Source organism: Elgaria multicarinata, chromosome 6, assembly GCF_023053635.1.
Source record: "Elgaria multicarinata webbii isolate HBS135686 ecotype San Diego chromosome 6, rElgMul1.1.pri, whole genome shotgun sequence".
Taxonomy (NCBI): Eukaryota; Metazoa; Chordata; class Lepidosauria; order Squamata; family Anguidae; genus Elgaria; species Elgaria multicarinata.
In genome coordinates, this window is record NC_086176.1 from 110,046,052 (window position 1) to 110,058,718 (window position 12,667).

General features: G+C 42.5%; 1 protein-coding gene across 1 annotated transcript; it reads left to right on the forward strand.

The window, feature by feature from the left end:
- The first annotated feature begins 3,328 nt into the window (after positions 1-3,328).
- IER3IP1 (immediate early response 3 interacting protein 1) lies at positions 3,329-8,595 on the forward strand. The gene is made up of 3 exons (XM_063128275.1): positions 3,329-3,472; positions 7,335-7,436; positions 8,406-8,595. The coding sequence occupies exons 1-3, from the start codon at positions 3,382-3,384 to the stop codon at positions 8,459-8,461; spliced, it is 249 nt and encodes an 82-aa protein (XP_062984345.1). The 5' UTR covers positions 3,329-3,381; the 3' UTR covers positions 8,462-8,595.
- Positions 8,596-12,667: the final 4,072 nt, after the last annotated feature.

Sequence of the window (12,667 nt, forward strand, 5' to 3'; positions counted from 1 at the left end):
GTGTGATTTTTGCGCTGGGCTAATGAAAGTATTGCCCTAATATGGATTCATTTTCCCCCAGCCCCTTATGAGCAATTCCTGTGTAGAGATCCATGAAAATTGATCTCTGTGTAGAAAGAGCCATGTAAATCTCATCAAGAACTACTTGCACATCCAACTGAAAAACCTGCATGTTAACAAGTATCTCTTACAGAACCAACCAAAATGCTCAAGGAATCAGGGCACTTTTTCCAATGGTAAGCTGTTTACAGCTTTTCCAGTTTAGGGGAGAAATACGGGTAAGGTAGTATGTGGTGGGGCCCTTATGTCCTGCTTGTGAGCTTCCACATGCCTGAGCACGGCACTTACGTTATGGCAGCGGTGCAGAACCTCTTTATATTATTATTATTATTATTATTATTATTATTATTATTATTATTATTATATTTCTTTCTCACTCATGGCTGTTTTTCTAGACGGACATGACGGGCATTGCCAAGTCATGCTGCCTTTTACAGATTCAGGAATTTCCTGACAATTGAGCATGTTTTAAGTATGACTGCTTTCTGGATGTTGGTGTGGATGTATTTTGGTAGGTCGTTTCTGAAGGTTTTCTGTACGCTTTTTTGATGTGATGCTGGTCACTGATGTGACTAACGGAATAATTGTGACCTTTTCCTGTTGCCATAGTTCTTTGACTTCCATGGCCAGTGGTGTATATTTTTCTCCCTTTTCCTCTTCCTTTTCAACAACATTTTTGTCGTTTGGTATTGCTATGTCGATGAAGTATGTGTTTTTTTCTTTTCTGTCCGTGACCGTTATGTCTGGTCGGTTGCAAGGTATTATTTTGTCAGCATGAATTGTTCTGGTCACCACACCTAAAAAAGGATATTATAGAGCTGGAAAAAGTGCAGAAAAGGGCAACAAAAATGATTAAAGGCCTGGAGCATCTCCTCTATGAGGAAAGGTTACATCAACTGGGATTGTTTAGCTTGGAAAAAAGGAGGCTAAGGGGAGACATGATAGAGGTGTACAAAATTATGTATGGTGTGGAGAATGTGTATAGGGAGACATTTTTCTCCCTCTCTCATAATACTAGAACCCGGGGTCATCCCATGTAGCTGATTGGTGGGAGATCCAGGACAATTAAAAGGAATTACTTCTTCACACAGCGTATAGTTAAATTATGGAACTCATTACCACAAGATGTAGTAATGGCCACCGATTTGGATGGCTTTAAAAGGGGGTTGGATAAATTCCTGGATGCAAAGGCTATCAATGGCTACTAGCCCTGATGGTTGTGTGCTATCTCCAGTATCTGAGACAGTAAGCCTATATGCACCAGTTGCTGGGGAACATGGGTGGGAGGATGCTGTTTCACCATGTCCTCCCTTCTTGGTCCCTGGCCAATGGCTAGTTGGCCACTGTGAGTGCTGGACTAGATGGACCCTTGGTCTGATCCAGCAGGGCTCTTCTTATGTTCTTAGAGGGGGCCCATAAAAGTCCAGGGTCTAAAATGATCTAGCTGTATCACTACCTGGGAAATCTCCAGATGATTTGCTGTAGAGTGGCAAGGCTTCATGACTCTCAATCATTTAACTGTAGCAACAATGTTAAAAAGCCTCTCTTCTACCCTCCCCCATTTTCTAAATTAGATTGCTGACATAAAGAAATCTTTAAGGGGAAATCATCCCATGAAGGTGATTGGTGGGAGATCCAGGACAAATAAAAGGAAGTACAAATAAAAGGAAGTAACTATTCACACAGTGTATAGTTAAATTATGGAACTCACTACCACAAGATGTAGTGATGGCCACCAATTTGGATTGCTTTTAAATTCCTGGAGAAGGCTATTAATGGCTCTTAGCCCTGATGGTTATGTGCTACCTCCAGTAACCCAGGCAGTAAGCCTATGTGCACCAGTTGCTGTGGAACATGGGTGGGAGGGTGCTGTTGCATTATATCCTGCTTTGTTGGTCCCTGGCAGATGGCTGGTTGGCCACTGTGTGAACAGAGTGCTGGACTAGATGGACCCTGGGTCTGATCCAGCATTGGCCCTTTTATGTCTTACCCCCTAGTTCAGCCCCATTTGCTTTGGCCCCCTCGCCCATGTTGACTTACAGCTGGCAAGGTTACCCCCCCACACACACCTTTAATCTTGTTGGTCAAGCAGCTATTTGTAAAAGACAAGGAGTGTATCCTAGGGTGACCCTATGGAAAGGGGGACAGGGCTCCTGTATCTTTAACAGTTGTATTGAAAAGAAAATTTCAGCAGGTGTCATTTGTATGCATGTGGCACCTGGTGAAATTTCCTCTTCATCACAACAGTTAAAGCTGCAGGTGCCCTGCCCTCTTTTAAATCTGGTCACTCTAGTAGAGCTCCTGCAGCTTTAACTGTTGTAATGAAGAGGGAATTTCACCAGGTTCTCCAAATATACAAAGGACACCTGCTGAAATTCCCTTTTGTATTGAATTGTTAAATCATAGAATAGCAGAGTTGGAAGGGGCCTACAAGGCCATCGAGTCCAACCCCCTGCTCAATGCAGGAATCCACCCTAAAGCATCCCTGACAGATGGTTGTCCAGCTGCCTCTTGAAGGCCTCTAGTGTGGGAGAGCCCACAACCTCCCTAGGTAACTGGTTCCATTGTCGTACTGCTCTAACAGTCAGGAAGTTTTTCCTGATGTCCAGCAGGAATCTGGCTTCCTTTAACTTGAGCCCGTTATTCCGTTACAGGAGCCCTGTCCTCCTTTTCATAGGGTCACCCCTAGGGTATCCTCCACCGTAAAACACCATCACCACCACCATTTATTTGTGTGTGTGTGCGTGTGTTCAACATATTCACGCCTCGCCTTTCCTGAGCTCGAGGCGGCTTCCTCACACAGCCCCCCCCCCCCCCGTGACAGGCCGCAGCCTGTTTCCACGTATTGTGAGGAACTGAGGCAAAACTGGAGCACTCCAGACATTTTAAACTACAATTCCCAGCGTCCCTGGCCATTTGGTCACACTCGCTAGGGCTGATGGGAGTTGAAGTCCACAACGTGAAGAAAGAAAAAACCCGCCTGGGCCTAACCCTTTCCCGACTCCGCTTCCCCCTCTCCCCTCTATATAGAGGCGGAGGGGGAAAAGGCGGGGGAAATTTGACTGAGGGACGTTCCTCCCTCTGACGCCTGCGCGAGAGAAACAGTGGGGGGGGGGGAAGAGAGAGAGAGAGAGAGAGAGAGAGAGAGAGAGAGAGAAGGGCGCCTCTACGGGACCGCCCCCCTCTTACGTCACTTCTCCGCCGCCGCCGCGGCCAGCGCCACGTCCTGGCGAGCGCCGCGCATGCGTGGTGTGCGGGGTCCGTAGCGGTGGCGGCGCTGGCGCTGCTGGCAGGGAGGCGGTTCGGGCCGCGGCGACGACGATGGCGTTTACGCTGTACTCGCTGCTGCAGGCCGCGCTGCTTTTCGTCAACGCCATCGCGGTGCTGCACGAGGAGCGGTTCCTGCGGAGGAGTGAGTCCGCCAGTCAAACGGGGGCGGCGGGTGGGGTGGGGTGGGGGGAGAATTAGGCCCCCTGCCCACCTCCCCACCGGCGGCCGGGCAGGGGGGGACCCTAATACCCCCTCAGCCCCCTCTTTCCTTGGGCTGTGGAGAGGAGGGCAGTGGGCCCCAGTCAGGGAGGGAGGGAGGGAGGAGGGGGCCTTTGGCATCAACCTCAACCATTTGTTTTTATTAATTATTATTATTATTATTGATGATGATGATGATCATAGAATCATAGAATAGCAGAGTTGGAAGGGGCCTACAAGGCCATCGAGTCCAACCCCCTGCTCAGTGCAGGAATCCACCCAAAAGCATCCCTGACAGATGGTTGTCCAGCTGCCTCTGGAATGCATCTTAGGCATTATAAGAAAAGGAATTGAGAATAAAATGGCCAGTATCATACTGCCCTTATACAAATCTGTGGTGCGACCACACTTAGAATACTGTGTACAGTTCTGGTCACCACACCAAAAAAATAATATTATAGAGCTGGAAAAAGTGCAGGAAAGAGCAACTGAAATGATCCAGGGGGCTGGAGAGCATCTCCCCTAAGAGGAAAGGTTGCAACAGGTGGGATTGTTTAGCTTGGAAAAAAGGAGGCTAAGGGGAGGCATGATAGAAGGGTACAAAAATATGTCTGGTGTGGAGAATGTGGATAGGGAGACATTTTTCTCCCTCTCCCATAATACTAGAACCCAGTGGGGTCATCCCATGAAGCTGATTGTGGAAGATTCAGGACAGATCAAAGGAAGGACTTCTTCACACAGCACATACTGTATTTCTTCGATTCCAAGACACACTCCCCCCCCCCCATATAAACATCTCTGAAAGCGGGGTGCATCTTAGAATCGCAGGTGCGATTATTACTCTTAGAATCAAAGCTTTTTTTCTGTTGGTGGTACTGAAATTAGTGTGCATCTTACAATCGATGGCATCTTACAATCGAAGAAATACGGGAGTTAAATTATGGAACTCACTACCACAAGATGTAGTGATGGCCACCATATTGGATGGCTTTAAAAGGGGGTTGGATAAATTCCTGGAGGCAAAGGCTATCAATGGCTACTAGCCCTGATGGTTGCGTGCTATGTCCAGTATCTGAGAGAGTAAGCCTATATGCACCAGCTGTTGGGGAACATGGGTGGGAGGGTGCTGTTTCACCATGTCCTGCCTTGTTGGTCCCTGGCCAACAGCTGTGAACAGAGAGCTGTACTAGATGGACCCTTGGTCTGATCCAGCATGGTACTTCTTATGTCCTTATGTTCTCATCAAGGGCCTATAATGTGCTAAGTGCTGTACTTTAGGTCAAGGACACCAGGCAGTCTAAAAGTCTCAACCTCAAAAAAACAGAGGGGGGAGGGTGTTAATGGCCACCAATTTGGATGGCTTTCAAAGAGGGTTGGATAAATTCCTGTTGAAGAAGGCTATCAATGGCTACTAGTATCAGGGGCAGTGAGCCTATATACACAGCAGATCCATCTGTCAGGGATGCTTTAAGGTAGATTCCTGCATTGAGCAGGGGATTGGACTCGATGGCCTTATAGGCCCCTTCCAGTTCTACTATTCTATGATTCTAAATGCCACTATTATAAGTTGTGCTATGTAGATTATGTATTAAGCTTTATGTTAAGGGATACGTGTATATGTATTCATGTACACACTTGCAGTAAATAAGAACATATGAAGAGCTCTGTTGGATCAGGGGCCTTTATAGTCCAGTATTTGGTCAACCAGATGCTAGTGGGGGCAATAGTATACTCTCACTCTTGTTCCCCAACAACTGGTTTGGGGAGGCTTACAACCCCTGATACTTGAGGTAATATACAGCCGGCATGCCTAGTAGCCATTGGTAAACTTATCCTACAAGAATCTGTTTAATAAATGCCTTCCAAGTTGGTGGCCAGCACTACATCTTGTGGCAGCAAATTCCATAGTTTGACTATGTTCTGTGCTAAGAAGTCCTTCCTCTCTGCACTGAATCTTTATACAAATCTAGATTCTGGATTCTAGATTTGTATAAAGGCAGTATGACATTGGCAGTTTTTATTTTCGCTTTTTTCACAGCCACACACTAGGTTGACGTTTGTATCAAACAGTCCTTCACAACCTTAAGACCCATTTCCTGGACAGGCACTGCTGGCTCAGACCCCTTCACATATGTTAAGTTAGGATTCTTTGTTCTGCCATGCATCACTCTACACTTGGGGACATTGAACTGCGTTTACCATTTTAATGTCTTTTCCTCCAGTTTGGAGAGATCCCTTTGTACCAATTCGCTATCCCTTATTGTTTTATCCACCCCAAATATTTTGGTCTTGTTGGCAAACTCCAGACAATTTATGAATGATTAAAACACTTGCTTGTATATTTGCATGAATCACGAAGGCACACATGTATTACACTGTGTATATTCTGTATAGTGTTTTGCTGGACTGTTGCAAGCTATGACAGTAGGGTAGTTGTAGCTGTCTCTTGTGCAGGAGCAGATGTGGTTTGCAGCAACTAATTGCCCCTAGTAAGCAGCTTGATTTATTTATTATTTATTTATTTAGAATATTTATATACCGCTCCCCATTGAAAAATTTCGGAGCGGTGTACAAGGTAAAATGAAAATAAAAACAGTTAAAACAAAATTTAAAAGAAGCAATAACAGTAATCCAAGGCTGCATGCTAGAGAAAGGCTTCTTGGAATAAAGATGTTTTCAGGAGGCGCCGAAAGGAGTACAAGGTTGGCGCCTGCCTGACCTCCAGAGGCAGGGAGTTCCACAGGAGGGGTGCCACCACGCTGAAGGTTCTTCCCCTGGTGGATTCCAATTGGAGGATGGATCTGTGTGGAACCACCAGGAGCAGGCCCTCGGATGACCTCAGTGACCAGGCAGGTTGGTAAGGGAGAAGGCGCTCTCTCAGGTATCCTGGTCCCAAGTTGTTTAGGGCTTCGTACACAAGTACAAGAACCTTAAACCTGGCCCGGTAGCGAATAGGCAGCCAGTGATACCGCTCGTGAAGGTATCTATCATGAATGATTCTAGCCTCCCAAAGCTAATAATTAATGTGAAAGAACTGCAAAAAATACTGATAATGATAACAAAAATAAGAGTATGAAATATAATCTATACCAAGTGAAACTATAAAGACTGGAAAAAAATTTAGCTTAGGGGAAAAGGTAGTTAAGGTAGAATAATACAGGTCATTGCACATATATTCTAATTACCATCTTTATGACCTTCTGGTTGCAATATCTTCTGGTTTGACTATTTTCCCCCTTATGATAGCATGCATCACTTGCCAACTAGCACATTCTACTTTTAAATATTTTTAATCTAGGCTTATGATTGTTCAGATTAAAATCTAGTTAAAGGAACTTGTCTAGATGAGTGGTCTTTGTAATCCTATTAACTATGACAGTGAAGTAGTACAAGAGGCTTTAGAATAAAATAAGCCAAACTAGTGTAAAATATGTCAAGCTATGGTGCAAGCAATTTTGGAACAGTATACCAAATTTAATAGCTTTGAAAGTTTTGTTTTTGATAGTTTATTGAAGTTATAAGATTATTCCTCTGAACTGTAATTGTGTAGTTGGGTCTTTAGATTTTGTGGGGCTGATCAGTAGTTTTCCACGTGAGACCATTGTTTTGTTCTCTTCTGATATCTTCAAGCATTTTCAATGCCTGCTAATATACAGGCTTCTAATGTGCAGAAATTCTGCTCTCTGGGTGTTATGTACCTCTTAATACATTTTATATATCCACTTTAACAATTCCAAATGTCTGATAATCATTATGAAGTATTTGCATGTTTACTTTAACAAAAATAAAACTTCTGCACTATACAGTTGGCTGGGGAACAGACCAGGGGATTGGAGGATTTGGAGAAGACCCAGGAATTAAAGGACAGTTAATGAATCTTATCCGATCTGTACGAACAGTTATGAGAGGTAAAGTGAACATAATAATACTTTTGATAAGGCATTATTGGTGTTTTTAATGTCTCCCAGATACCTGGAACTACTGTAACTATTGAAGATATTGCAGTCTATCGATCAATCTAAAATTATCAGTCTAATTTGAATTGCCTGAGCCGCTGTATCCATGCAGTTCCTGCGTATTTGCACTGTAACACCATGACAGGTGACATTGCATCAGGAGGAGGAATCCTGCATCTGATCCTGCCCAGCAAGCCCTGGGATCAGGCTGTGATTTATATAGAAGCCTGTTGACTTTGTAGAAAAAATTTGGTGGTACCAACACATGTGTGAACCTGCTCTTAAAAGTTATCTCCTCTCTGCTGTTCTGTTTCATGCTTCCCTCTCATCCTGGGCCCCCTAATCCACACACCTTAATGCTCTGTTTGCTCTGAATAATCTGAGTCTAAACACACACGCACACACACTTACTTTATGACCATATATTCAACAGAGTATTACATTGCAGATATTAAGAATACATGTAAGGTGAGTGTGTCATGATATATGTGCCATTGTTTGGGGGCGAGGACTGATACCAGCATGACAAATCAAGGCCGGGGCGTGGGGGGCAGAGGGATTTAAAAAGGTTTTAAAAGTGTGAAATACTTAAAGATAGTCCTTTAAAATGTTGTGTTACTGTAGGGATGGGGAACCTGTGGCCCTTCAGATGTTGTGGGACTCTCAACCCCATCACCGCTGGCCAGCAGGGCCAATGGTCAGAGTTGATAGAGAGTGTAGTCCAGGAATTTCTGGAGGGCCATGGGTTCCTTATCCCTATGCTACTGAGATTGTTCTCCTGTAAATTTACATGCAGAAAATGTATTACCCCTCCCACCCCCCCAAGGAGTGTGGAGAGAGGTTGCATTTCCTTGTTCTTAAAAGATTCTTCTCTGATTAATGAGATATTCTCTCTGATTCTCTTTTCGTTTTTCTTTGCAGTGCCATTAATTGGAGTGAACACCGTTACGATTGTGTTGCTTTTGTTGTTTGGTTGAAGATGCCCTCTTCGAAACAACCTGTGTAGTATATAGAACAAACAGACTTGCAGACCAATTTGCTCACTGGGATCCAGCCTGGCTTGGTTGTCGGAGCGACACTTTTGTCTCAATAAAGACACAGTTTCTATTTATTGTATTCCTTCATATTCACTCCCGTTTCATTACACCAGAGAATAGAATCAGTACAAAATGCTGTAGATATACTGAATCTCAAACAGATTTTCTCAGCAGCATCAAGTGTTTACATTATACATTGTAATGTAATGTAGTAATTACGTAAAGGTGCTGCTCCTGAAATTCCATGTTGCTAAGTGCTGAATTTCCTAACAATACAGCTGAGCTATTTTTTAAAGTTGACTTTTGTTTCTGTAAGAATGACTGTATTGATAAATAAATGATGTAGATTTTGTGGACCATGGGGTCAATTCTAGCCTGCAGGCTTTATAGTAAATATCAGACATTGAAATTTTGGATGTTGGCACATATGAAAAGTTTTGGAATACTTTGGTAGTAGTATACTACCAAGGTAGTATACAATTGATATTTTTACACACCAGTGGCATTTTAAGCTAATCAGTTGTTTTGAAAATTGAGTACACCGTGTGACTGTTATATAGCAAAACTTGAAAGGATTAGGCCAAATGGTAGAAACATGACTCTAAAAACCTTCAGAAAGTGGAGTTCTCATGAGTATGTTTTGCAATGTGTTTTTTCCCCCCTTTCCCGTATTTGTAAGTAATATATGTGTAAGTAGCAGTTTGTATGAAATGAACTGTGGATACTTTGTATAGTCTAACTGTTTTGTTGGGTGCATTTTTAAATATTGGGGAAAATATTGCAACTTTTAAAAAGTGGCTGCACTCATTCTTTCAAAAAGAAATAATTGGGTAGAGTTGAATTATTATGGATTCTCTTCAGTATGTACTTTCCAGATTAAATTCTATGTTAGTTTAAAGTAGATCTTATTCAGACTATCAAACTGCGTCCTGTGAAATATTGTATCTCAGATTAATCTGCAATTATTAATATATTTCGGACTGTGGATCAGGCTTTTGTTTCTCTTTTGCTTAAATTGAAAACAATCCCAGAGAAACATGGACTCTGATCAGACATTCTGTGTGGAGGCTGGGAAGTTGACTAAAAGGGAATCCAGTAAGCAAGAGGGAGAAAGTCCCCTGTTCATTACCAGGGAATACGTTTAACAGCACAACCCTGTACAATGTATATGTTTACTCAGAAGAAAGTCCCTGCTCTTCAATGGATTGCAGCTCTGTATTGCTGATGGTCTCTTGCTTGTGTAGTAGCTAGATACGTTCTGTTTCTTTTCCCTGTAATTTCCCCCCTTCCTTCTCTTTGGTTACCCTCTTTTCATTTACCCTTGAGGGGACTTGTCTCCTTTGAAGAAAAGTCCTGGCCTTGTTTCTGACATGCTACATGTCAAAATCTTATCTAATATTAAAACAACCAGACTTACAACTAACTTCAGAAGTATGCTTTTGAAGGTCCATCTCATGAAGTAATGAGCTTTACACTTACACGAACTTACCAACTAAATTGCAGCTAGCTCCCTTGCTCCAGTCCCTAAAACACATTTTGTACTCGCAGCTAACTTTTTGGCACTTAAACATAACATATAGCAATAATTGCTCTGCAGTTATAGTTGGGTTATACTCAGATTATAATGAATACTATGAAATTCAATGAATTACCAACAATACATGTTACATTTGTGCTTTGTAACACTTATTTCATCAGCACACTGGAAACGTCGTTACTTAAGAGTACAGTGCAAAGTTAGTTACAGTTGAAAAACCTCAATTGCTTAAGATTTGAGGTGCAAAAAACCCTCGGTTAAAGATGTTTCTTTTCCACCCCATCTTTGTTCTACATCTGTAGTTATGAACCTTAAACTGCAAATTTCCTTGGCCCAATATTTTTAAGCTTTAAAAATGTTTGAATTTGTTTTGAGATTATTTCTGAAGTAATCTATAAAATGAAAGAGTGGCATTGGTATATCTCACCTGGGGACCTAAAGCTGAATTGATGTTGCCACATATGGTAGTTACTGTAAGGGTGATATATGCATTTACTGTTCCCAGTTTTTGTTGTTGTTTATTCGTTCAGTCGCTTCCAACTCTTCGTGACTTCATGGACCAGCCCACGCCAAAGCTTTCTGTCGGCCGTTGCCACCCCCAGCTCCCCCAAGGTCGAGTCCGTCACCTCCAGAATATCATCCCTCCATCTTGCCCTTGGTCGGCCCCTCTTCCTTTTGCCTTCCACTTTCCCTAGCATCAGCCTCTTCTCCAGGGTCTCCTGTCTTCTCATTATGTGGCCAAAGTACTTCAGTTTTGCCTTTTATACCATTCCCTCGTGAGCAGTCTGGCTTTATTTCCTGGAGTATGGACTGGTTTGATCTTCTTGCAGTCCAAGGCACTCTCAGAATTTTCCTCCAACACCACAGTTCAAAAGCATCTATCTTCCTTCGCTCAGCTTTCCTTATGGTCCAGCTCTCGCAGCCATAGGTTACTACGGGGAATACCATTGCTTTAACTATGCGGACCTTTGTTGTCAGTGTGGTGTCTCTGCTCTTAACTATTTTATCAAGATTTGTCATTGCTCTCCTCCCAAGAAGTAAACGTCTTCTGATTTCCTGGCTGCAGTCAGCGTCTGCAGTAATCTTTGCGCCCAGAAATACAAAGCCTGTCACTGCCTCCACGTTTTCTCCCTCTATTTGCCAGTTATCAATCAAGCTGGTGATGACACGCTAATCAACATGGGTGGGTAATAGGAACAGAGTGAGAAACAACCATGGATTAACGTGTCATCCAAACTCAGCCAATGTGTATGATGGGGTTCGACCACCTCTTGCCTTTCATCAATAAGCTGTGAAAGTTGTAACAAAATAAGTTGCCTGGATTTAAAGGGCATGATCTACCGTATTTCTTTGATTCTGAGACGCACTTTCTTCCCCCTATAAACATCTCCAAAAATGGGTTGTGTCTTAGAATCGCAGGTGCGTTTATTATTTCTTAGAATCAAAGCTTTTTTTTCTGTTGGTGACACAAATTAGTGTGCGTCTTACAATCGATGGCGTCTTACAATCGAAGAAATATGGTAATTAAGAACACTGAAATCTTAGCTCCAGTGGGACAGTTAAAAACTTGTTTAAATGTCTCAAACCAAAATCAATAGAAAGTAGAAGTGTTTGCTGGATTATATTCATACTTTCCCCCACCTTCTCCCAATTGATTTTATTTCTAAGCACTTTTGCAAGCATGGCATACAGCATGATTGACCAGTGTCTTGTATTTTCCTGAGGTTCAGGGCAGACATTTTTAGGGTGTGGTACGGAAGTGACACCTTTCCTGCCTTTGGAATATCTTCTGAACTTGAGGGCAGACAGCATTTATAAACAATCCTCTCTTGTGGATAAAGATGCTCTTAGGGTGCATGCTGCAGCCTGTTGAAATTATCAGATTTACACTTTAAAAATCTGTGATTTTATGACACGCTAAACCATGGTGGTTAAGCATTTTGAGCTAAACATGTCTTAGCGGGTTGTGTGAACCTTTCCTAACCATGGTGGCTACATAACCACGGTTTAAACATGCTCACTAACCATTTGCTGTGAAAGAGTCAAATGCTAACCATGGCTTAGTGTGTTGTCTGAACAGGCCCTATATATACTTACCTAGGAGTAAATCTCATTGGACACAATAACTCAGCCTCTGCGTAGATGTGCTTAGAATTGCATTAACCTGTGTGCATGTCAAAACAGCATTGTAGATAGGTGTTAAGCTTTGCCATTGATGAATAGCAAACTGCCAGAGTAAAAATATGTGTGTCTACAACTTTAACATAACCAATGGTGACAATTGGTTTATAGGCCATGAGTACATAGATAGTTGCATAGCTTAACAATTTCTTCCCATTACAGTAAAGCGGGTTCCTTAAAGTTCCTCTGCCTCTTACAGCAGAGAACTATTTGTTTGCATATTGATATTGGACGGATTTGAGATAATAGGTGGCTTCAATGACATGATTTTCTTTTAAAAACAAAGCGGGGCAGTGGTGGTTCTAGCATAGCCTATGAGAAGAAATCTCTAAATTTCTGTAACTTAACGACAACTTAATTTCTGTAAAAAATTCTTGTGGGAAAGTGAAAGATGGCAAGATTTTAACTTTGAAAACTGCATTAACTCT